Genomic DNA, 24228 nt, shown 5'->3' with positions numbered 1-24228 from the left:
GGCGCCCGGCCTAGCTTATGTACAGTCTGTAACGGCAGATTTGTTAAGCGAGGCCATCCAGAAGACTCCGTGCTGTAGGTAGATAAATTGCTGACAATTCCCGCCCAAGACAACTGAGCAGTCGTCCAGCAGTCTGTGATACGGCGCATACTCCAGGAGACTCCTCGTTGCTATCCTATCGAGGCTCCTCGCATGCAACTGTGAGGCTCGTACTGTGTCTGCTAATTGTTGGGAAAGACACTTTGGCCGCCGGAACACATCAACTCGACAACATGGCAACATTTACCAACGAGTCATTCTCGAAATTCGCATCTGTTTCTACACAGAATCTTTCGGGTCTCTCATCGTTCTGGTCTTACTACCTGCTTCCTGCCATCGTCGCATACCCGTTTCTCTGCTCAGCACTGCGCTTTCGCAAGCTGAAATCATTGCAGGCCAAGTACAAATATGGGACCCCGGAGCGGCCGTCATATGAGGGCATGACTGTGAAAGAGGCCCACGATATCATCCAAGTTGTCAGCGACACCGAATTCCCAGCTCTATTCGAGAAAGGTTTACAGTTCGCCCTGTTTCGCACCTATGGCATCCCGACCATCAGCGAGCTACTCGTCAAAACAACTCAGCTGTCGACCGAAAAGAATGTACCCAAGCGTTACGCCGACACCGGAGTGTTGCTAGGCGATATGTATGGCGCCGAGCCCAACAGCGACAGGTGCATCGAGGCATATGCCAGATTGAATTACTTGCATGGCCACTACATCAAGCAGGGCAAGATCAGCAACGACGATATGCTTTATACGCTGTCACTGTTCCTCAACCAGCCTGTTGAATGGATCAACAAGTACGAGTGGAGACAGCTGACCGAGCTGGAGATCTGCGCTATGGGTGTCTTCCATAAAGCCATGGGCGACGGTATGGATATCTCTTTCGAGAAGCTCCCATCATATTCCACGGGATGGAAAGATGGCGTGCAGTTCTACCACGAGCTGGATACCTGGGCCAAAGATTACGAGAAGAGGTGTATGGTCCCGAACAAGAAGAACTACGATACAGCAGTGCAGACTCGGCAGCTGCTGATCAGCCAATCTCCTGCATTCATGAGGGGTGTTCTTACCAAAGTCGTCAGTGCGCCACTGGACGACCGGTTGAGGGAAGCCATTATGTTTGAGAGAGCACCAGCATCATATTCAACATTCTTCGATGGCTTTATGAAGCTGAGACGGTTGTATCTGAGGTATCTGGCCTTACCTAGACCCAAGTTCACGGCGAAGAAGATGCTCACCAAGGAACCTGACGCAAAGGGCAAGAGGTACTACCTCGTTTGGGACACCGCACCGGTCTATGTCAAGCCGACGTTATGGAATCGATGGGGACCTGGCGCACTGCTCGGTCTGATGCTTGGGATATCCCGTCCAGGAGACCCGGACACGTATCCGGAGGGATTTGAGGTGAAAAATGTAGGGCCATCTGTCTTTGTGGGTAAGGGCCAGAAGGAAATGGACTTGGTGAAGGAGAAGTTGTTGAAGGAGAGGACAGGTGGATGTCCCTTCGCACTCCATCGTCAACACCAAGGTTGAACCAAAGCCTTCGCAAAGCGTGTCTCCGCTCAAGCATAGTACAACGATAAAAATGCTCGATCTCCTGAGCTTCTCCGCCCTGTGACTTCTGAAGTCTGAATACATGCAAGGCTAGCTAGGGGTGTCCTTCAGCCTTTGCGCCACTCCTTGGCATTTCCTACCAATAGAGAGGCACCGAGCAATGCCTATCCTTCCTCTGGCGGGCATCTCCATGCCTGCGAACATGGGCTTGGGCGCGCCCCGCCTGGAGCCGCGGATAGCCAGCAGCCCATCTCATAGCATAAAGATCAGCGTGGGGCGTACCTTGTGGTCTGTGAGGGAAGGAGGGGAGGAGTCAAATCGTGTTGAGTGGTGGTTGCCTCCTCATAGAAAATGTCTGCTTCATGCGGGAAGCTGTTTTCACTTTCGCAACCTGCTTCTTCCCTCCCTCGTGTCTTCAAGTCGACACAATCTGTCCGCGGTTTCCACCCAACTTCCTTCAGCATGTCGACCCTCGCCGCGTTCCGCCTACCCAACATCACCAACGAGCCAAACCAACACTATGAGAAGGGCGGAAAGTCAAGAGAAGGCTTGGAGGCCGCCGTGAGAGCTCTGCAAGAGAAAGCTCCTCTCGATATCCCCATCGTGGTGTCAGGGAAGGCCGTCCAGACTTCCTCCGTGCTCACCCAGAGCAACCCGTCCTCCCACGCGACGCCCATTGCCAAATACTCCAATGCCTCAGCAGCAGATGTCAAGAACGCCATTGATGCTGCGCTTGCGGCCAAGCCTGCCTGGGAGTCTCTCCCCTTCGCCGACCGAGCTGCGATTTTTCTCAAGGCGGCAGATTTGATCAGTACGAAATACAGATATGAGATCATGGCGGCGACAATGCTGGGGCAGGGAAAGAATGCATGGCAGGCAGAGATCGATGCGGCTGCCGAGCTGATCGACTTTCTGAGATTCAACGTCCGATACGCGGAGGAGCTATATGCCCAGCAGCCGCCCTACAACTTCCCGGGCGTGTGGAACAGGTTGGAATACCGACCGCTAGAAGGCTTTGTCTATGCTATCTCCCCTTTCAATTTCACAGCTATTGGAGGTAACCTGCCTGGCGCTCCGGCTCTCATGGGCAATGTGGTCATCTGGAAGCCCAGTCCCTCAGCCATCGCATCAAATTATCTTGTGCACCAAATCCTTACCGAAGCTGGTCTGCCCGCAGGCGTCATCCAATTCCTACCGGGTGATGCCGAGGAGGTTACTCAGGCGGTTCTCAACCACAAGCACTTCGCCGCTCTGCACTACACCGGGTCTACAGCCGTCTTCCGCAAACTCTACGGTCAGATCGGCCAAGGGATCGCTGAGGGACGATACAGGGGTTATCCGAGGATAGTTGGCGAGACCGGGGGAAAGAACTTTCATCTAGTTCATAACAGTGCGGACATCACCAATGCAGTGGTGCAGACCGTTCGAGGGGCATTCGAATACCAAGGTCAGAAATGCAGTGCTACCTCGCGGTTATACGTGCCATCCTCGATTTGGCCCGAGTTCAAGAGCAAGCTCGTTGAGGCTACAGAGAAGCTCAAGGTAGGGCCGCCGGAGGAATTCGATAACTTTATTGGCCCAGTCATACACGAAGCGAGCTTCAAGAAGCTTTCTGGTGTCATCGACGCGGCCAAGGACGACAGCTCTTTGGAACTGGTCACTGGTGGCAAGTACGACAGTTCTAAAGGCTGGTACGTTCACCCTACAGTCTATGTCGCGAAGGATCCGAATCATCGAAACTTCAAGACCGAGTTCTTTGGACCCATCTTGACGGTCTATGTCTACGACGAATCAGAACCAGATTCATTTGAGAAGGCCTGTGAACTGGTGGATAGCACATCTGACTACGGCCTGACTGGGGCTGTATTTGCCCAGGATCGCGCCGCCGTCAGATATGCGGAGGAAGCCCTGAGAAATGCGGCCGGTAACTACTATATCAATTGCAAGAGTACAGGTATGTGCCCCATATCCGGGTTGCAATCAGCTCGTGAGCTAACAATGAGGAAAGGTGCTGTGGTCGGACAACAGCCATTCGGAGGTGCACGAGCTTCAGGTACAAACGACAAAGCTGGCTCGGCAGCCATCTTGTCGCGGTTCGTTAGCATGAGGTCGATGAAAGAGGAGACACTGCCTACAACCAAGGTAGAATACCCTTCAAATGAGTTGTAGGCTGAACAGTCACCGGGATTCTTTTGAATGATACCCAGCATGTCCTTGGCATGGACAGAGCGATAAAAGATGGCGGATTCATCGTAGACCAAAAAACCAATGAGAATCACAGCATAATGAATACGTTTCGGTTCAACTTCTGCTCCAGTGTTGTGATGCGAGTTTGATTTTCACGCGTCGCTCGTGTTGCCGCAGAGCTCAAAGAGGGAAAGCGCAACAACAGGTACTTAGCGGCTTCTTCACCGCTGATTTGCGCCGTTACGTTCAGTAGCCGCTTGGCGGTCCACTTCCTCTGCCCAAACGTTCAAGTTTGTTGACGGCGGATTTCTCAAGTCTCGCTTCTATCCACAACGACACCTCACCACCATCCTGTCTTCTGGAGATCTCTTCTTGGGTGTAGCTTTGCTCTCATCTCCCTCACACTGCGTGTCTCTTATCACGTCGTCAACCCAGTCGTCAATCAGTCAGGATGCGTGAAATCGTGAGTGCAACACGCGTCGGGTGACCTGCATACCCCTGTGCCCTGGCCCTCGACCCCACCATTGAGCGAGCAACAACTGACATGGCTATCACCAACAGGTTCACCTTCAGACCGGTCAATGTGTAAGGCTATTTCAACCGACAGCATCATAATCATCAAAGACTGACAACATCACAGGGCAACCAAATCGGTGCTGCCTTCTGGTACGCACACACCGCGAGACGCGTGACCGCTCAATCCTAACACCTTGATAGGCAAATCATCTCGGGCGAACATGGCCTTGACGGCTCTGGAGTGTATGTACAAGACCTTCTAGGGGCACGAACCATCAAGTTGACTCGGACATTAGCTACAATGGCACATCAGACCTTCAGCTTGAGCGCATGAACGTCTACTTCAATGAGGTACCTCGACCCCCGCGCTCCATTGATCAATGAATTGACCTGGTCTAGGCATCCGGCAACAAATATGTCCCCCGTGCCGTCCTCGTCGATCTGGAACCTGGTACCATGGACGCCGTTCGAGCCGGTCCTTTCGGTCAACTCTTCCGTCCTGACAACTTCGTCTTTGGCCAGAGCGGTGCTGGTAGGAGAAGCACGTTGAAACCATTGAAAAGCACACACAAATAACACCTCTTTGTAGGAAACAACTGGGCCAAGGGCCACTATACCGAGGGCGCTGAACTTGTCGACCAGGTTCTCGATGTCGTTCGACGTGAGGCCGAGAGCTGTGACTGCCTTCAAGGCTTCCAGATCACCCACTCGCTCGGTGGTGGTACCGGTGCTGGTATGGGTACGCTGTTGATCTCGAAGATCCGTGAAGAGTTCCCCGACCGAATGATGGCCACTTTCTCCGTCGTCCCCTCCCCCAAGGTGTCCGATACTGTTGTTGAGCCATACAATGCCACCCTTTCCGTCCATCAGTTGGTCGAGAACTCCGACGAGACCTTCTGTATTGACAACGAGGTATGATCTGTCACATTCACGCCTTGACGAGCACTGACATGTCTAGGCTCTCTATGACATCTGCATGCGCACCCTCAAGCTGTCGAACCCCTCTTATGGTGACCTGAACCACCTTGTCTCCGCAGTCATGTCGGGCGTCACCACTTGCCTGCGGTTCCCTGGTCAACTCAACTCCGACCTGCGAAAACTCGCAGTCAACATGGTCCCCTTCCCTCGTCTGCACTTCTTCATGGTTGGCTTCGCGCCTCTCACCAGCCGCGGAGCTCACTCCTTCCGTGCCGTCACTGTCCCAGAGCTCACGCAACAGATGTTCGACCCGAAGAACATGATGGCTGCGTCTGACTTTAGGAACGGTCGATACCTCACTTGCTCAGCCATCTTCCGTGGCAAGGTGAGCATGAAGGAAGTCGAAGACCAGATGCGCAATGTCCAGAACAAGAACAACTCTTACTTCGTCGAGTGGATCCCCAACAACGTCCAGACCGCTCTGTGCTCTATCCCGCCCCGCGGCCTGAAGATGTCATCCACTTTCGTGGGCAACTCTACCTCTATCCAGGAACTCTTCAAGCGTGTTGGTGACCAGTTCACCGCCATGTTCCGACGAAAGGCTTTCTTGCATTGGTACACCGGCGAGGGTATGGATGAGATGGAGTTTACCGAGGCCGAGTCCAACATGAACGATCTCGTCTCGGAGTATCAGCAGTACCAGGATGCTAGCATCTCCGAAGGTGAGGAGGAGTATGGTGAGGAGGAGGCTCCTCTTGAGGAGGAAGCTTAGATGATGTACTCCCCGTGTCTGAGCAGAAGCGATTGGCTTCTTCAGTCTTAGTCTTGATGGAGTGCACGGAGGTCAGTGAAGGCATGGTCTTGTACTATGTCGCTGATAAGAGAGACTAAGGCCATTGATTCGTTCTGTTGGAAGCATCCACATCCACCCCCGATGAGAACAAGATCTCTTACGTTGCTTATTGCAATCCCAAGCGAAGCGTTGCACACATTATCTTGCAGGCGAGAGGGGCAGCATAGGTTCAGATAGGGAATTGAGCTCACGCTAGCAACCTTTTGCATTACAATTGCCGTCGCCATCCTTTTACCTGGGGACGAGTACGGTCATGGTTCCGGTCACGGTAAAGACCCCATCCAGACAAAAACGATGTTGAGTTGATAGTTCCACCAGATACTTTCTCCTGTACGCAGTGTTTCTGAAGAGTAGACTGCTCTCTAGGCAAGTCCATATCGTCCTTATGCCGACATAACGATGTTGAGTTGATGGTTCCATGGGATGCTGTCCTGATGCTCCCACCTTCTCTGTAGAGCAAACTACTCTTTAGACAAGTCCATATCGTCCTTACACCGATAAATCGAAGCTGAATCGATGGTTCCAGGGAACGTTGTTCTCTTGCTCCCATCTTCTCTGCAGAGTAGAGTGCTCTTTAAACAAGTCCATATCGTCCTAATCGCGATCAATCGAAGTTGAGTCGATGATTTCACGGGATGTTGTTCTCCTACACTCACTGTCTGTGTAGAGTAATTAGACTGGTCTTCCAGCATGGCCACCCGGAAAGTATGTATGTAGTGTACTCCGTACTTTGGGTGCGTACAGCATCGCATATCATTTCCTCTCATGAACTCCGTACTGATCCGATGAACTAGTTACTGCCGATATGGTACCGGGTACACTCATCGACGACCTACTTAGGTATCTAGGTACCAAATCTTATGAGTGCTCGGTGCTCCCTGGGGCCAGAAACGGGGGGATAGCTACCTATACATGTACATGTAGGTCGACGACATTACATGTCAGATGGACTTCGCGAAGTAGGATACTTCGACGAGATGGACGAGGATGCAGTGACAGATTCCTGTGTACTCCGCATTACATACCTGATAGTACCTCGTACAGTAAGTAGACTTTGGATAGCATGTTGAAACGTAGTAGGTAGTAGGTAGTACTGAGCCCTTGTATCTCTCTTCCCACCTCCTTCTTCCCTCTTTCTCCGTCCCTCTTCGCTCTTCCCCCTGCCGTCTTTACTCGTCCCTCTTTCCTCTTTCGCTGAGTCCGGTACCGTCGTGTAGCAGTCGAGAAGGGTCTTCTCCCGTGATAAAGGGAAGAATACGCCATACTCTGGTGACAGTGTTGCAGCAATAGCAGCAGCAGCAACAGTGAATATGCTTGGTAGGCGTTCCCTGCCCGGGAGTGACCTGTGTTCAGGAGATTATCTGACAACAGCCACGCATCCTCCAATCAAAGTTGCTTTCAAGGCTTGACGCGCTCATGTGATCTTCATTGTCACCTTCACCCTGACCTGCATTGTCGCCTTCATTATTGCCTCCCTCTTCGCTTTCATTGTTACCTTCCTTGTCGCCTTCATCATCATCTTCATTTCCTTCTCTACCATCGACTCCCTCTCCTTCGGCTCCAAACCTCTCTGTCCAGTATTGGAAGAAAATGTCAAGCTCTTCATCGTTCTTAACCAAAAAGACTGCGAACCGGGAGCGTGCTATGGCTACGCAGCGGCCGAGAGTGTTGTTGCGGACCGGCCGAAGTAGGAAGACGCCTCTTTCCATTAACTCTAGCACCGACGAAACAACCCCTTCACCCTCGACGACGTATTTATAACGTTCCCCAAATATGGAATCGTCCCGGCTGACACCAACGGAAGGGTATCGTTCTGCAACGAGTCGCAAGTATGAACGGGCGACTATCAGGCGCTCCACCATATCTAAGGGTGAGAAGGTAGTCATTCCATGTTCAGAAGAGGCTCTATACCAGAAAGTTAGACCGTCGAATCTTTGCTGCACCATTGCGTGTAGGCGAAGGTCCCGTGAAGTCGTATCCTGGTTAAGATCTGCTAGTCCGTTTGTTGGACGATTATGCCGGACGGGATATTCTTGTCTACTCTCGAGGGGAACGATGCCAGATAAAGTCCTGTAAACGGCTGGACCATGTTGGATCGCGCCGACGCCGACGTGTATAAGTACAGCTTCTTCGACCGAATCTGTTGCCTTTTCCAAGGTCCCCATGTAGGCAAAAATATTGCCATCAGAATAGGCGCACGCCACGTCCGAGAACGAGATCGAGTGCGCCCCAGCATAGAGGCTAAAAGTCATGTGGAGAAGTCGGCTCGAGGCAAGCGGATCTTTAAAAGCACTCCCACACCTAAACTGCCCAGCGGCTTCATAGTAGATGGTCATTAGGCCGCAGTGGCTAGGCCGGCAATCCCCGTGCAGGATCGAAGTCGATAGAAGCTGTGATAAGCGCAAGACAGTCTCAGCAATAGCGGGAAGACAAAATTCTGTTGTCCCTGGTTGCGGGATCCGCTGGACGCGGTGGGCCTTACAACGACACACCCTTCGGAGTTTTTGGAGATTCCTATCGTAATTGGGCCACCTGAATTTCGCGACCTTCTTCGTGATACGAACGGACTCTTCCAGGAGGATTGAGGTCAAAGGGCGCAGCTCACTTAACCGCTTCACTAGCCACAGCATGAACGCGGCATGACTCTTATGAAAATGAAGAATGATGGTATCTCCTAGAATATCAAAAGTTCCGCTGGCTAGAGTCCGGGCAAAGAGCTGAGACCGATGTTTCTGGAAATCAGGATCAACCGACAACGATGACGGACCTTGATTCTCGTCGGGACCCGAATGCACAGAGTCTCCCATCAGTTCAGAGAAATCCGGGCCAAAGGTGTCTTGAAGCATGGTTGCCCATTCTAAGCGACCGCCTGAGAACAGAGTTGGGTTCGCTGACGTCGGTAATGAATCAGGGGAAATACCGAAGAAGTCGCGGATGACATTCAAGCCAGGCCGAATAGCTGCTGTGCTGCCGGTGCATTGGATACCGGAGCGTCCTGTGTCGGGCAGTGTAAAGGTGATGACGGCTTGCGGGTTCAGTAGAGCCGGGTCGTAGTTCATTGAGATCAAGTCACCTTTACACGATAGTAATCGTACTCGTAGACCAAGGACCCAGTCAGCAAAAGCAGCGACCCAGCTACAGGCTGGTCCCCCCTGAATATACAAAGTCTCAACAGCACTCGACGACAGCCTTCCAACGGCAAGGATGACCTGCGCGAGGTCAGCGGGATGGCCAGGGTCTTTGTGCCGGCCTTGAGGTAGACCACTTAATCGCAGGAATTGGCGGATTCGTAGACCAGAGGTGCCTTCAACGAAGACACTGGCTGTGACCTTTGCAAGAGCGTGCCATTGCGGGAACGAGGGCCTGAGTTCGCCAGGGGCTCCCATAGAGCCTGACATTTCGTACAATACCAAGGCGGACACCTCGCTCGAGTAGCCCTCGCTCATTGCGCCACAGAGGGCCACTAACGCCGACCCTTGCCTGGTTTGAACCAAGTCTCGTAGGATATGTCGCACACCGACGCCAAACCAGACCAGGTCACCGAACGTAGAACAGGCGGTCAATCGTTTCATGGCGTCCTGAAGCACCTTTTCACCATGTATACCAAGAGGTATGGCGGAACACATGGCCTGCCCAAAGGCTACCGTGAGGCTATCGACTCCTGCGCCAGCCAGACGTCCAAGCACAGCTATAGAAGCTGAATACTGCATTCGACCAAACGCAACCCAGTCTAAGCTTCCTTGCTGGGAGAAGGACGAGGATTGTAAGCCGACATTGCTGAAAGACTGGCGGAGGGCCACATCATTGCCTGGTGTTGATGCCATTTTATCTGGAGCAGTTGATCAGGCTGCCAATGTCGAGGTTGGGACCGGGAGGAAGAAGGATAGGAATCGACTAGTAGTGGCATATAACAGGTGCGAGAGAAACGGCTGAGCGATGCATCAGGAGCAACAACTGGGCACCGAATTACTCCAGCATGGAATTGGCTGTGCGGTGTAGCGATGGTGCTGATCAAAAGAAGCCCTTGGGAGGTTTACTGAGTGTGCCTTGCGAAAGCCATACAAGGCAAGCTCCCCAGCCGGCCTGTATGCACCTTCTACCCCTCAACACAGCCTCAGAGGCAGCTTGCGTTTATTGGCCCACGACAGCAACCAGGCGCATGGAGGCCAGGGAGCGGTCCCCTTTGGCATATCGACCTTTTGGCCATAGCAACGTGGCATTATTTCTCCAGAGTCAGCCTTGACGAGAGGTGGCTGGAGTGCGGCCAATGAGAATAAGGAGTTCCTGAGCAGAGAGACGCCGAGCTGAAAGCCGCGCTCTCTTCGTCAGCAGAAAGATGCATTGGCCGCGGCCCAGGTACTGTAGCTGCTCCCTGCGAGTGTTCAGTGACTTGAAAGTGAGGAAAGTGACGACAAGTCCAGGCGCCGTTGAAGTGAGCGTGAGGGAAGGTCTGCACTAGCCTCGTCCCGCGCTAGCGGTGAGTCTTTCGCTAACCGTGGGCGAAGCGGCTGAACAGTACGTCCTCAAGCTGCCCAAAGATCAGTACCAACTTATGCACAGATTGGAGGAAGCAAGACAGCGCGTCCAGTCACAGGTTGGAGAGCAAATTGCAAAGGAACCAAGATCCTGTTGCACGCCCAATGTTGAGCTAATGCCACTGATTCGCGCCCAGTACGGAGTAGACGCCTCGATATCTCCCGCGTGCGACAAATGCCATCGTAAAATGCTCACAAGAGGAATCGTCATGTCGTCCTGCTAAGAGGTGTCCTCTTCGTGTCAATCATATGAGGTCCCCTGCCCGTCCTCTCCCCGTCTCCACCTCGGTCGTTGTCTCGATCAAGGCTCTTCTCTCCCGCACTTGTCAATCTCCGCAAAAAGCAAAATGCCGTCCAATATCCAATTCGTCACGCAGAGCCACCAATCTGTTCCTGATGAACCTCGATAGAGTCGCCATCCTGCATCTCGAGCTGTCGACGACTGTTAGCATCACGCCGTGCTCTGACTCGTGTAGAAGGGGTAGCGTGGCCACTGACCGATTCTGGTGTGTCGCCTGTCTGCACTTTCTGCCCTTCGAATAGAAACCTAGCGGTTTTGGGGTCCTTGCCTTGCCGCTCGCAGAAAGCCTTCATAAGCTTTTCTAATTTTGTGCTCCTCTTGATCTTGAAAAAGACCTCGTTGTTCCCGTCCGTGACCTTGATGTTTAAGTGCTCGTTGTTCCCGGCCGGCGTCTGGCCCATATCGCCCCCTGCGCCGTTCGGCGAGCCTTGGCCTGCATCCGACATTTTTTGCGTTGGGAATAAAAGGTGGCGACTGGGGGATCGAGGAGAAGAAGTGGCGTAAGGCTGGAAAAGAGCGCGTCGGAGTTAGCAGGCGTCGCGCGCTTCAGGAACGAGTTGGCAATGGTAGATTCAGCAGGAGACTGACCTTCGTCGGCGATGTAGTGCTACTTCTTGATGAACAACGATCCAACGACAAGTGCTATGTGGTAGGGAAGGGGATGGGTAGGACGATGGCTAGTTGAAAGGGTAGAATAAGGGTCGAAGTGTGGTGGTGGTGAAGGGGAAGTGAGCCTTGGTGGTTCGGAATTAAATTCTAAAAGTCGCTCAAAGGCAGCATAGCAATCGCATGTTGCCCCCGGCACTTCACCTGTGTTACTCACCACAGCGCTACATACCGCAAACACCTATAGAAACGGGAAGATCCAGAGACATCTTGGTCCAGGTTTGCGAATGCTGAATTGCCACAAAGAAAACCCCCAAGAATGCTGTCCAGGTAAGTGAAGTGGGATGCCAGCCCACTGAGGGACTTGCAGGCGTTACGATAATGAACTACAAACTTTGGTTTGTGTGCTCCTTTCATGCTGTCTCTCACTTGATCATGAATCAGCTCTACACAAGCCCCGCTTCGAGGGTGCACAATCGACCTGGAGAATCTGCGCTCTGATTCTACTAATTAGCCACATACGCCCTGACCATCTTCCTATTCTGACATTGGAGACAATTCATCTAGAAGGACCGCGGTTGGCACGACCCAGTAGACCCAGTAGACCCAGGTCCGTCCAACCGTCCGCCAGAATATTTAGCTGTTTGACCACCTTACCAGAATACCTCTGATCCCGCTACGCATAACACACCGATGCAGATAGCACCACTATCAGCATCACGTGCTGCTTTGCTGGTTCGTATAGTCGGAGTTCTTGACGCGCAGGCATGGAGTAGACCTTCGATGGCTTCCCCAATACCATCGACAGGAGGTGGGCAGTGTGCATTTCCATTTGAATCTTGCTGCTTACTTGTAGGCGTGGAGCTAGATGTCCACGCTCACGGTCATGCTCGCACTCTCCCACCTATGAAGAAGGAAACCTGAAAGAATCGCTCGTCCTAACGGGTCGCCCGCTCCTGCAAGCAGGGACCCTCACCGTTCTCACAGGTCCTCTTTCGAAAACCCAATCGCTCCCATTCTGCAAAACATATTGATAGCCCACTGTCTGACCCGCACGGAGCCAAATGTCAACATACCACTGTGGATTGTTCGACGTAATGTTCCCAGTATTGAGCGGCAAGATAATGTTGTCCGCGTTATTCAGCGCTCCTCCCAGTTTCGTCACATTGCCGAGGATGTAGACGTTCTGGCTAAACTGGGTCGAAGCATTGACGCTGAAGATGACCTCGGATGCGCAGTCCTTGGTGATGTTGGGAGCACCGGCTGCGAGGGCAGGCGTGTAAGCTCCCGTGGCGTTGAAGCTAGTCGCACGGCACTGCCGGGCAGTCAAGTTTGTGTTGGCCAGCGAATGCCACGCACCCCATGAGTTGGGATATTGGCCGGCGCGACGGCGAGCCATAGTGACGAAAGACGCGAATGACCACGTCAATCTCGATGCAGAGGTAGATTCGCCTGTCGTCCGGTTGAACTGCTCGGAGATACTGCCGTTAGGTGGTAGAAATTGCTGTACTGCCGAGACAAAGCCATCTGCATATGTGGTCATATTGGCCAGTATGCCCGTTAGAGCAGTGCCGGTGTAGTTCCCCGCCGTTATGTTCGGGGATATGTCCTGGAAGAATGCGAGGCTGTCGTTGTCAACGGTCAAGGTGCCAGTGCGGTTGATCTGGTGCACCGCATCGTAAAGTACCTCTGCTGCGGCAAAGGTGCACAGCGGCCACGGATTGCCTCCGTAATAGGTATCTTCAGGGTATCTGCCCACTAGGACGGCGTTCGGAGCGGATGCGTTATTGTTAATTGGATAGAGCGTCCTGAAGCTGTCGACCAAGGCTTTATGTGTTGCAAGGACTCTGGAGTTGCACGGTTGAAAGTCTACATGACTGTGCCAGGTAAACAGCCCTTGAGCAATCAAGTTGGGAAAAACTGTAAATCGTCCTTCGCTTACCTCCAGCGTCGCAAGTAGCATTCGCGTCAAAGACGGAAATGCTGGCTAGTATGGGATCCGCATTGATCCCACTGCGCATGACTTGGTTTGCGTTGATGTTGGCCGTCAGATATCCACCTGAAGCGTTCCAGAAGTTGTTTTGCAAGAAGCAGAGCAGTTGAGGTGCTTGGGCGCACGGTCTGCAGGTCGTGTTTAGCTGCTCGGCAAGGAGGGCTCCCTGGACCAGAGCCCTATGCTGGTTCGCGATCGTAAAGAAGGAGGACCCATGGACTTCTTCCCACAAATCGTACCCAGTCTAATGGTGTTGCGGTTCGTCAGCTCGGTGCTCGACCCTCAGGATAAGGTCTGGACGACAAAATGCTCATTCCTTACCTGATTCCAGTATTGACCGACATATCTTAAGTCGTTGAGAACCAATGGCCAGTAGATCTGCTTGTACAGGTCTGTTTCGTTCAGGTGGAACAGAACAGGCGCCAGTGTCATGAACGCGATGGCTCTCAATGCCGGTCCGTCACGCTGTGGTCGGCCCCATGTACCGTCGTATCTGGTCAAATTCGTGTAGAACTTGGCTTCCCCCAGTCCGTCGCCAGCTGGCCACAGTGATCCAGATGGGTTGGTAACAGTCTGCAAGACGGCCTGAGCAGCGGTGTAGTCCTCGATGGTCGTGCGCAATGTCAGGTTGCCGAAGATCAACTCGTCGATGAGCATGGTATATGTCAGGGCGGAATCCCGGGTCCATGTGTAGAAGTAGTCTGGATTGACTTTCGAGGGTGAAGCCACAACGACACCCGGCCTGGCGCCATTTACCAAGCTGGAGTTGAGGCCGCCAATGTTGGACAAAACACCTTGTAGGGAAATGGCCTGCTCCTGAGCAATGAACGTGGAGAGCGCATCTGCACCTTGTCGTCTCTCCACATTCTGTATATCAAAGGGTGAGGCTTCCCCCGACGCCGGCAGGCTCAAAGTCAACAGTGCTGGTGTTAGCCACAACATCGTAATAAGGTTGAGCAAACCGCATCAGTGGGAAAATGTGCCACTCGAAGCAAGATTGATTGTGAGGATGACAAGCAGAGTTTATGATGTCGTGGCTGTCTTTGGAGCTTTACCTCTCCTAGAACTAACAGCTTCTTCCGCACAGCTGGGGCCGGGTATATTTGCGGCTGCTTATTGTCCACTGCTGGCGCTCTCAGACCTGGGTTAGCACGGACCTCCGGACAGGGTCTCACTAGCTTGTATGGTAAGGCCAGGCCGAGGGATGAGGCGTGAGTATCACCGCCCATCGAATAGCATTAGAGGCCAGGCGGAACATGCAGGCAACCAAGGAAGCCACAGCGGGGTCGAGCTTGGGCGTCTTCTCAGCATCAATGCAACGCAACGCACAGCAGCAAAATCAAGCTGTGGTTTCTCCGTTCAAGTAGAACGTACCTGATGTTGCGGGCGGAGGTTGATAGAGACGTCACACACTGGAGGTGCGAGTCACCCAGTTTAGTTGCTCCGATAGTAGCGCCGAAATTTGTGACCGGCTGACATCACTACTGGGGAAGCCTATTAAGCACCTACCAAGCACCGACCAAGCCCAATTATAGGTGATTAGCACCTATTGAGTTAGTCCGCCGTGATCTCTTAGCTACGTGAGCACTCCGTACGGGTCGCAAGTAAACAAATCTCGGGTTCCTCTCAAGGCGTGGCGTACATCTCAATAGTAATTATATTACGATACTCACCGTTGCCGCTTGCGGTAGAAGTCCGGATTCGCTTGCTTGTCCTCAGCGACCACCTCGTCCTCGACCTCTTGTAGCCTGCCTTTCCAGATAGCTTCCTTCCGTTTATTACCGTCCTGTTCTGCGAGCTTCTGCAACAGCTCGAGCAGCTCCCAGAAATACTCGCTCGCCGAAGCTCGCGTTTTGTTGACCTTTGCAAACTCCTCATTGCTCCGCAAGGCTTCGAGGGCATTGAACTCTGCCACGTCGAACTTTCCCAGTTCGTACTGTGATATGGCCATCCAAAAGAAGCCGTAGAAGCGGTAGCAGTGTCGGGCACCCAGATCTGCGAGCCCGTTGGCACGCTGGAGCATTCCGTAGGCGAACCTCTCGGCTCGATTGTGGTAGCCACGCTTCGAAAGAACCCGCGTCCGGTCGAGCACGCATCTGCATGTCCGGCTATCGTGGTAGCCGAATCGGCGGTCTGCCTCTTCGATCCCGGCGACGAATTCATCCACCGGAAGATTGGCGTCGTGCTCGAGTTCCAAGGCGTCGACGAAAGTACGCTCTTCGAATGCTAGGTCCTGCCACTCACCGCCTTGAACCACAAGCTGATCAAGGACGCAATTGGAAACGTTCAGAGAAGTTGTGTCGGATTCTGCCAGCGCCTTGGTCAGCGTGAAGCGGGGATCCTGTTTGGAAAACGCCACCGCGGCGTACTGATTGATGTAGGCACGGAAACTTCTCAGAACGTCAGCATTGCCTTTCCATTCCAAAACGCGCATGCGGCGCAACAGGTACGTGATCGTGGCTCGGTTCCAGGTCTGGATCACGCCTTCAAGTGCTCGGAAAGCGCGGCGCCAGAACAAGAAAGCAAGGTCGTAACGCTCCAAGTCCTGAAAATGCTGCGCACTGTGAATCGATGACATGAACGGTGCTCGTGCTTTGTCGGCGTTGAAAGGGGTGTTTCTCCAGATCTCTGCTGCCAAAGGGTGGGCTTCCCCCAGCGTACCGTCCACAAATGCCGCGATGCTGTCGAACAGCCGCATCGGGTGCCTGGACGCATCGTTCAGGAGGCCCGGCTGAGGTGACGGTGTCTGCCAACGGATGGTTTGCATGGCCCTGACGATGGGCGACGAAGCTTCGTCAATGCGACTCAGATCCAGCCTCTTGCGTTTAGCGTATCTTTGAACGCGTGCAATGTCGACGTTGCGGCCGCGCACGGAAAACTTTGTTTCTTTCCCCTGCGCTTTCCGTGCCTGCCTCTTCAGTAAGATCGCCTCGGCCTCGTGCTGTCTGTTGTTCTTGCTGAGGCCCCAGCGGGTAATCCTCGACTTCCATTGTTTAGTACTGGTGATAGATCAGTAACTTGGCTGGACTGCAGAATTCAGGTCAAAACATCATACGTCGCTTTGAAGTTGTGATGCTTGAGCAAGTTGCGCTGCAGTTCGACCAGCGTCAGGCCCTCATCCTGGTACAAGCGGGTGATCACGTCTTTCACATTGTCCCAGTCTTGCTCTTCTTGAGGATACTGTGCTCTTGCCTCGCTCTGTCCTTCTAGTCCTTCCATGTTAATCGTCAAGTGCAGGGCATCCAGCTCATTGGCGACGGAATCTGGGGTAGGTGCAGACTCGGGGGTGAGGTCGAAGTCGAGAGTTTTGTCCCGCATCCTGTCGTCGCAAGGCCGCGACCACTAAAGCAGTTTGAGAATGACGAGGCAACCGCCCAGAGTTAAGCGAGGCACAGAGTTTGCTGGGCCTGCCTCTACAGATATAGCGCCTGGGAGTAAATGAAGCGTTGAACCACGAGTCGTTCTACAGGCAAATATAACTGGTCGCGCAGCATTTGATGCGCCCGGTTGCATCTGGATCTCCTGAGATCCCGTTGCCATACTAGGCATCCTGATACCACAGCCGCGCTCCAATGGCCTGAGTTCATGGCAGCTACTCTTTTCTGCACAAAGCAGAATGCGGCGATCGCGAGACGGCACGGGACGAGAGGTCAGAAGCCACGCAATGCCCCCTGGGTTAGCGAAAACTCGAGCGCCCATTCAGACAAAGGTTCCCTGCGTCTAAGCGGGCATCCCAACATCACAAGCATTGTGACATGCATATCTGCAGGGTACCTTTGTCCCGGAGAAGATACTTCGTAATCTTCGCAACGATGAATACGAGGCTTGGCAGCGAGAAGAAGGTGTTGGAACGAGGACTCGATAGCAAAGTCTTTCTCAACGACCTCTCATCGCCGATCTGGAGCCCAACAACACTACCGGTGACAGTAAGCTCTTTTGCAATCTCCATCCAGAATCCAGAATCACTTTTCCCAGGGCTGCAGGACAAGCTAACAACAGAGCTGTTATGGTCTGCTCCGACCAAGCTGGCCGCGAGGATGTATCTGCCTTTTCTCAAGGCCGTCGGATGAAGATCATCGTCGCGCACAGCTGCTGCACCCTGACAACGTTTGCACGAGCCCTAATATCCATCTCCTTTTCCCAGCCGATCTGTCTTGGCGGTCTTGCTGACTTGGTCCTGTGGGACCATAGACCAACAAGTATGAAGAGAGGATAAGCTCAACCTTCCCTACGCAAGATGTTCCACCTCGCTTTACGGGCGCATCACATCTTCAATCTCCAAGAAGCGTTGAGAGAGCTCAAATCCCTATATACCGGGTCTCAATACTGCATCCTCGCTCTCATAGCCGCATATTCCCGCTGTGTAATGGGCTCGTATTCGGCTTGCTCGCCTCTCGTCAAGCACTCAATGACCGTATCAGGATCCGTCGATACAAAGTACGGGATCGAATACCGCGCCCTCGTCAGCCTTTCATCCCCGGTATGCCGATCCTGCCGGGGCGGCAACTGGACCCGATGCGACGTCGACTTGAGATAATCATTACTCCAGCGCATGAGCAGATCGCCCACGTTCACCACACAGGTGCCCGGAATAGGCGCCACGTCGATGAACTCTCCCGCCACGGTCGGAGACTCGACCTGCAAGCCTCCGCAGTCGTCCTGGAACAGCATCGTCATGGTACTCCAGTCCGTATGCGCGGGCATGCGGGCGAACATGCCCGCTTCGACGGCCTCGGCCGGTAAAGGTGGGTAGTGCAGCAGGCGGAGCTGGTTGTAATGTCCGGAATGGTAGGCGAGCAGGTGATTCTCGTCCTCGAGGCCAATGCCCACGGCCAGTGCGCGGAGGATGTGCTTGGCGGTTTCGAAGCACGTCCAGTAAAAGGACGTCATGAAGGGGCGCCATGCAGGCAGGACTTCAGGTGGTGGCCACACGTTAGGTTGGTCCGGGTTGTCTTCTGAGCCGACCTCGTAGCTCTCCTGCGAAGGCGGAAGAATGTCAGTACAGTACAAAAGTGGAGTGTCAAGGTAGTGCCCGCACAGCCGGCAACTAGAGGGATTGCTCCTTGTCGAAAGTGTTGCAGTAAACGAATCGCAACCCATAGACGCGCAGATGCACCAATGCACAGAATCACGGACCTTATAATCCTGCACCTCCCGCAACTTCCTCACCCACTTTTCGTCGGTCTTCTCGGATAATGCCCCGGAGACCTTCTCCAGCCCAGGCCACGAGTAGCCTCTGTGCACTGCCCAGCCTGGCGGATGCGGCGCCTTCATTTTCTCCTCCGTGGACAGGTCGTAGAACTGCTTGGACATGGCGAATGCTCTGTCGAGCTCATCCTGCGGGACTCCGTGATTTTTGATGTACACGAAACCTACCTCTCGGCAGGCGCGGACGAGATCTTGCGCGGCTCTTAGCCGTGCGCCGGCGGATGCATCTGATGGTGGTGATGATGATGACGGTGACGGTGACGGTGACGTGAAGGGTGCGAGGTCGATAATTGGGATCATTGCATTATTCGTGCCGTTCGACTCTGACTCTGGTATTGACCCCATATTATAGAATCCTTCCTTTGGCGGCAACCACGAGGTATTCAGATCAAGGTAAATTGAGGAAATCTAGCAGAATTGCAGCCTCTCTAGGCCTGGTTCGAGGGCAAAAGCCAGGTGATGATACCCAACTGTACGGTGATCGACATTGTTGCTCACATGCAAGGCCTTGGAAGTCAGCAATCACGTACAGTACACTGCCTGATTCCGGCTATTTTGCGGACTGCCTTATCTTTGGGGTCAAAGCGGTTTAACGACGTGGATGAGATTCAGTGGCTCCTTGGACAGGAAAGTGAGGCGAACCGATCCGGCATCGCGTGGAAATGCGTAGTCCTACAATTCGATAGCATGCTACTGTGAAGATATTTGGAACAAATCCAGTTCAAGGTCATATCATTGCTGGTGTAAGCTAGCACGCCAAAGCCCTTTAGATATCTGTCAACTTATCGTTGAGCAAGCACCACCGGAGTGAGTAAGTATGCGCCGCGAAGCACCCTGCCATGCACACCGAGCTGAATGTTTGTCTGTAATGGCATATGTGATCGAGTCCGATCAGTCGTTTGTAGGAATGTCGAGAGTTGGTCTTTTTGCCCAGCCAGGAGCAGATTGTTGTATACGCCGAGTGATCAGTCGGAGACATTCACTCGTCACCACCCTTCTTTTTGGACTTCTTGCCGCCAGCTGGGAGACCTTCTTTCTGAGTGTGAACCTTGAGTCTGGTCCACGATTCTTCGGGATCCCATTCAAAGCCTTTCAGATATGGCTCTTCCATCTCGTCATCAGCCTATACGTCTTCGAGTTAGTCTTGGCTCTCCCACACAAGCATGCTTGGAGTATTCCCACCTTCTTTTTGAATTGCTTGTGAATGGCATCCAGGGCATCTTTTATCGTCACACCCTTCAGGTTCCGTGCAGTGACCTCAAGGCCCAGTGGGAAGTGAAGGTCAATCTTCTTGACGGGTGGAGTTGTGAGTGGCTTTTTCAGGATTGAGGAATCTTCGATCGTGGAAGGCGACGTGTTGAGTTTCCTAGATCGTGTTAGTAAACTGGGGTTGCGCTGAGGTAACGTGAAGTGAGTCCCTACCATCCGGTCTTCTGGGTGTCAGGCGCGACAGCAATCTTTGTTCCTTCTTTCTCTTTTCCGTGTGTTAGCTAGTTTTCCGAACGTGTAGTTCAGCGAGCGTACCAAGGTCATTGATGTTCATCACGCCAGGAGCACTTGATGTTGTTCTTCGCTTGGTCTCCTTGGCTCCATCCTTGGCGGCCGTTGAATCGACGCCGGCAATGGCAGAATCGACCTTTGTCAGATCTGATGTGTCTGCGGACATGATGACGGTAGCGAGTTGAGGTTGTTGGTGAGGTTGCTGAACCTGGGTAGGAGCAGTATTAGAATAGTAGAATGGTAAGCAATGCGAGGAAGGGGGCAGGCAGCCGAGTGTGAAGTCAAAGAGAGGCTTACCAGGAACCAATAGCTGCGGCGATGGGATCAGTTTCCTGAAGGAGGGTGAGTTCGTCTGCAAGAGAGTTTCGAGACGGTGCGGTAGGATAGTGGGATGAAGAAGGTGGGAGTGAGAGAAGGGTGAAGAGTGAGAGGTGGACGAGGGAAGGTCAACTGAGGGGTAGGGGCTGCAAGTAGATGGGAGGCGCTAGGCAACCCAGTTCATTCGAGTCAACTGACACCAAGCTGAGCAATGTCTACTTGTACCTCGTACCACAGAACAGTCCTCACGCGACATGCACCTCAGCTTCCTCCACTCAGCGATCAGAGCGCCCTGTCAGCTCGCCCTTCCCCGCACTCCTGGGGGCAAGGTCGGCCCACTCTCCCACTCAGGAATCGGGGCGCGGGTGCTGCTCGGAGCATGGACAATTCAAAGTCCGGGGAAGGCTTGGCATGGCCACCCCCACACCCCAGTAAGAGCCCCAGCTAAAAGCCGGCACGCCTCTTCTTGCCTTTCTTCGCTGCCTGCCTCGTGCCAAAGGCTCCTCTCTCAGGCTGTGTCATGGTCAAACCTGTCGATGCGTTCGCTTCTTGACTTGCGAGATTACCCAAGCCGGGGGCAGCAGCTTGACTGCTTTGCACTTCTCTGGCCGGTAGGTTAGACAACGCTGTCCCAGTACGAATGCTAGGCACCAATGTCCTTTGCAGCATTACTTCTTGACTCATCAGAAGATTCTTTTCCAGCTTCCGGCGCAATCGAACCGCAGATTTAAGTGCTTTGTTCCTCTGCTTCGGGTCTAGCGATTCGGCTGCAAGTTGTTCCTGTACGAGTTTGAGTTTTTGATTCGTCTGTTGGTAAGAGTAGTCGGCAGGGTCTTCTTCAATCGACACAGGAAGATGTTCCAATACTGCTGAGAGGCCAGGGTTGCGGTCGAGTAATAGTGGAGGCACCTGCTGTGCGAAAGTGGTATATTGCCGTAGCCGTGCAACTGCTGGCTCTTCGTTGGATACAGAACTCTCAATCCCCAAGGTCTGTAACTGCTGTTGATCGTCCGCGTCGAACCCTGCCGACAGAGACGGGAGTGCTGAATGAGGAATCGATGCCGATCTAGGCTGTGGAGACTCTACAAGTTTGACAGACGGTCTAGTCTTCAGCATGAAGGTTCCAAAGACTGTTGGAGCGACAATTTGGCGCACAAACCTCTCACGGTTCACCCGATTACGAGCTGTGGTTTGTTCTGGCAGTGACTCGACGTAGGTATTGACCAAGTTGTTGTAGACACTCATCAAGTGACCTCGCGATTCATTTGAATGGGCAGGAAATGCCACAAACTCGGTGGCTACGTTGTTATGCAGCAAAAGCATGTCAACCCAGCTCTCCACACGTTGAGAGTCTTCTTCCACATCCAGAATATGAAAACTGTCGACGAGGTCGGCGATGAGGCGAACAGATGTTGTGTCATCACGACCCTGCACACGTTCGAATAGTTCGACAGCCTGCCGCAGACAGGTTCCAAATGGTACATCTCGACTCTTGCTGTCCTTGACCGCCAGATGATCTGAAAGACGTTGCCAATTCCGAAAATGTAATGAAAAGGGACCGAGGTCACTTGCAGTGCCCTGCGCAGTTTTGGCAGGCAGAGGGACCGCACTGGCTTCTGTGACATCAGAAACAACGAAATCATCCAGATCACCCGTTGTACCGTGTTTGGACCTTCTTTGTGTACTAGTAGACCTTCGACGGGACGCCAAGGCTGGAAGACCTCCAATCAGTTCTGCAGCATGGCCAAATTGTGGTAAACCATACTTGTAGATCGCTTCGATTATTTCCCCTTCGTTGGTGCAGGCGATGAGCTTGACGAGACCATAGTCAACAGCGTTGGAAGTCTGGTTTTGGGCAGAGAAATTGACTGGGTATAGGACCACGTCGCTGACAGCTTTCATTCGCTCCTTGAGCAGCCGTGGCAACTGAAAGATTGAAGGGTCTTGAAGAGAGACAACACTTGAGTTTATGGAGTCGTTCCCGAAGCGGTATGTGACGGCGACCTGGCTGCTGGAGGAGTATATCAATACCACAGAATCTGGCATTGAAAATCAGTCTGGGATTAGCTGACCGTCGAGTGCACGTACCTGTCGGGAATTCAACGGTACTCATCCGCAACCCTGGATTGGCTCGGTCTCGGTAGTGATTCCAAGAACACACCAACTCTAGCGGCTCGACCGGATCCCTCTCCTTCCAGCTACCTGTACTCGAACTGAAAACCATCAGACGTGAGGTACTCAAGACGAATAGGTGATCTCCTCGACGCTGGCTATTTTTGATGTCAAGAATCCTGTTTCGATCAGATGTTGGTCCTAGACGCATGTCTACTCGCCCCAAGAACTGTCCCTCTCGGTCAAAGACTGCAGCCATACGCCGACTGCAGACTAGAAGACGTTCCCTACTAGCTTCGGAGCCGATCAACCAACAGACCCGATGCCATCCGTCTCCACGCGAAGTGTCCGTGGTAGGAGGAGCCGGACCGCCAGTGGTGGCCAGATTGTTTGAGCTTAGCAGGTGAACCTTGTAGAGTATCCGGGCAGACCTTGCTTTCCTGCCTATCAGCTTCCAGACACTCCACTGGCCAGATGAGTCTACAACGGCCACCGAGTTCTGATCCCGCGGATTGAATGCCGCATGCACATGAGGATTTCCTCCCGTCCTGGACGTCGGTATGGTAACAATGGGACATGCGTTAAGGAGGACCTCTGAAGGAATATCAGTAGACTGCAAACCCAATGGGTCTCGTGTCGAGTCAGCTGACGTAGGACGTAGTATCGTCGTTCCACCCGGCTTGACAACGAGGAAATGTGTACCGTTCGCCTGCTTCGCAGAAGATACCTGTATTATTGGATCTGCCGATTCGCACCAGTGGCCAACTACGCGCTTCGTAATGGATGGAAGCGTGCAGACATCCTCCAGACCCGCCTCGTTGAGAACTGCCACCTGGCAATTCTCGAACCCGACCAGGCGGAGGATGTTTTGGTGTGACTCCGCCGCGAGTGCTACCACGGCAGTAGACGGATCGTTGTTGTGCATGCCAGACTGATATGGAGGTCGCGCGTGCCCTATAGCTAGATAGCTCGCCGAAGAGACGTCCTCCTCCGTATTCCCTCGCTGAACTTCCGCACTGGAGGCTGAGGCTGGGGAACTTGTCAAGGCAAGGGCGGCATCGGCAACGTTTTTGAGGAAAGTGTTTTGCAACCTTGACCCATTCATCGAGCGCTGTTCGGCTGGATCAGTCCTCCTCGGCACTTCTGCCGCACAATCCACAGTCCTTTCGCCGACAAGCTGAAAACGTAGCAGGCCAGGCCGACTTGTGCTCCGCTGGCCCCTACTGGGATCTTGGTCGCCCTGCAGCTGCCGCAAGAACGTCCAGTCATGACTTTGCTCATCGTAAGTGGCAGTGCCGAGATGTCCATAGCTCAGTGCATTTGTCTCGTGGGTGTGGTGTCTGGTGCGTCGAGCATCAGCCATTCGGGCAGATTTTGACCGGTCGAGAGAATCGCTCCGGCGGCACGAAAGGCATTACGAGTCGAAGTTCGTATTCACCTGGGGCTCAGAAAAAGGTCTGCTGGGTAATGTCGCTTTGTAGGGTACAGCACGTGAGGCGAGGCAGAGAACAAGTAAGATGAAAATGTTGCTATCGGCGTACTTCATGAAGTCTCGACATTCACGACGTCTGCAAAAAGAGAAA

The 24228-nt window shown here is 53.2% G+C and overlaps 10 protein-coding genes across 10 annotated transcripts; 3 read left to right on the top strand and 7 right to left on the bottom strand.

Annotated features, from left to right (window-relative positions):
• Positions 1-272: 272 nt before the first annotated feature.
• Positions 273-1577, top strand: A1O7_06339 (uncharacterized protein; the record flags this gene model as incomplete). Its single annotated transcript, XM_007760342.1, has 1 exon — positions 273-1577. One exon carries the CDS (start codon positions 273-275, stop codon positions 1575-1577), a length of 1305 nt encoding a protein of 434 aa, XP_007758532.1.
• A 483-nt stretch (positions 1578-2060) lies between these two features.
• A1O7_06338 (delta-1-pyrroline-5-carboxylate dehydrogenase, mitochondrial) lies at positions 2061-3767 on the top strand (the record flags this gene model as incomplete). Its single annotated transcript, XM_007760341.1, has 2 exons — positions 2061-3552; positions 3607-3767. The coding sequence occupies 2 exons, from the start codon at positions 2061-2063 to the stop codon at positions 3765-3767; spliced, it is 1653 nt and encodes a 550-aa protein (XP_007758531.1).
• Positions 3768-4236: 469 nt separating this feature from the next.
• On the top strand, positions 4237-5991 carry A1O7_06337 (tubulin beta chain; the record flags this gene model as incomplete). The annotated part of the gene is made up of 8 exons (XM_007760340.1): positions 4237-4248; positions 4347-4370; positions 4426-4451; positions 4503-4544; positions 4598-4652; positions 4701-4833; positions 4891-5213; positions 5260-5991. 8 exons carry the CDS (start codon positions 4237-4239, stop codon positions 5989-5991), a joined length of 1347 nt encoding a protein of 448 aa, XP_007758530.1.
• A 1430-nt stretch (positions 5992-7421) lies between these two features.
• Positions 7422-9896, bottom strand: A1O7_06336 (uncharacterized protein; the record flags this gene model as incomplete). Its single annotated transcript, XM_007760339.1, has 1 exon — positions 7422-9896. The coding sequence occupies one exon, from the start codon at positions 9894-9896 to the stop codon at positions 7422-7424; it is 2475 nt and encodes an 824-aa protein (XP_007758529.1).
• A 1080-nt stretch (positions 9897-10976) lies between these two features.
• On the bottom strand, positions 10977-11354 carry A1O7_06335 (uncharacterized protein; the record flags this gene model as incomplete). The annotated part of the gene is made up of 2 exons (XM_007760338.1): positions 10977-11039; positions 11106-11354. 2 exons carry the CDS (start codon positions 11352-11354, stop codon positions 10977-10979), a joined length of 312 nt encoding a protein of 103 aa, XP_007758528.1.
• Positions 11355-12418: 1064 nt separating this feature from the next.
• A1O7_06334 (uncharacterized protein) lies at positions 12419-14449 on the bottom strand (the record flags this gene model as incomplete). The annotated part of the gene is made up of 3 exons (XM_007760337.1): positions 12419-13383; positions 13457-13751; positions 13829-14449. 3 exons carry the CDS (start codon positions 14447-14449, stop codon positions 12419-12421), a joined length of 1881 nt encoding a protein of 626 aa, XP_007758527.1.
• A 727-nt stretch (positions 14450-15176) lies between these two features.
• Positions 15177-16825, bottom strand: A1O7_06333 (uncharacterized protein; the record flags this gene model as incomplete). The annotated part of the gene is made up of 2 exons (XM_007760336.1): positions 15177-16506; positions 16563-16825. 2 exons carry the CDS (start codon positions 16823-16825, stop codon positions 15177-15179), a joined length of 1593 nt encoding a protein of 530 aa, XP_007758526.1.
• A 1002-nt stretch (positions 16826-17827) lies between these two features.
• On the bottom strand, positions 17828-19060 carry A1O7_06332 (uncharacterized protein; the record flags this gene model as incomplete). The annotated part of the gene is made up of 2 exons (XM_007760335.1): positions 17828-18484; positions 18644-19060. The coding sequence occupies 2 exons, from the start codon at positions 19058-19060 to the stop codon at positions 17828-17830; spliced, it is 1074 nt and encodes a 357-aa protein (XP_007758525.1).
• Positions 19061-19694: 634 nt separating this feature from the next.
• A1O7_06331 (uncharacterized protein) lies at positions 19695-20381 on the bottom strand (the record flags this gene model as incomplete). Its single annotated transcript, XM_007760334.1, has 4 exons — positions 19695-19838; positions 19898-20081; positions 20138-20189; positions 20240-20381. 4 exons carry the CDS (start codon positions 20379-20381, stop codon positions 19695-19697), a joined length of 522 nt encoding a protein of 173 aa, XP_007758524.1.
• A 596-nt stretch (positions 20382-20977) lies between these two features.
• On the bottom strand, positions 20978-24008 carry A1O7_06330 (uncharacterized protein; the record flags this gene model as incomplete). Its single annotated transcript, XM_007760333.1, has 2 exons — positions 20978-22572; positions 22622-24008. 2 exons carry the CDS (start codon positions 24006-24008, stop codon positions 20978-20980), a joined length of 2982 nt encoding a protein of 993 aa, XP_007758523.1.
• Positions 24009-24228: the final 220 nt, after the last annotated feature.

This window comes from Cladophialophora yegresii (genome assembly GCF_000585515.1).
Source record: "Cladophialophora yegresii CBS 114405 chromosome Unknown aczIN-supercont1.4, whole genome shotgun sequence".
In the NCBI taxonomy this organism is placed as follows: domain Eukaryota; kingdom Fungi; phylum Ascomycota; class Eurotiomycetes; order Chaetothyriales; family Herpotrichiellaceae; genus Cladophialophora; species Cladophialophora yegresii.
Note: the sequence above shows the minus strand (reverse complement) of the source record. Positions and strands in the feature narration are given on the sequence as shown.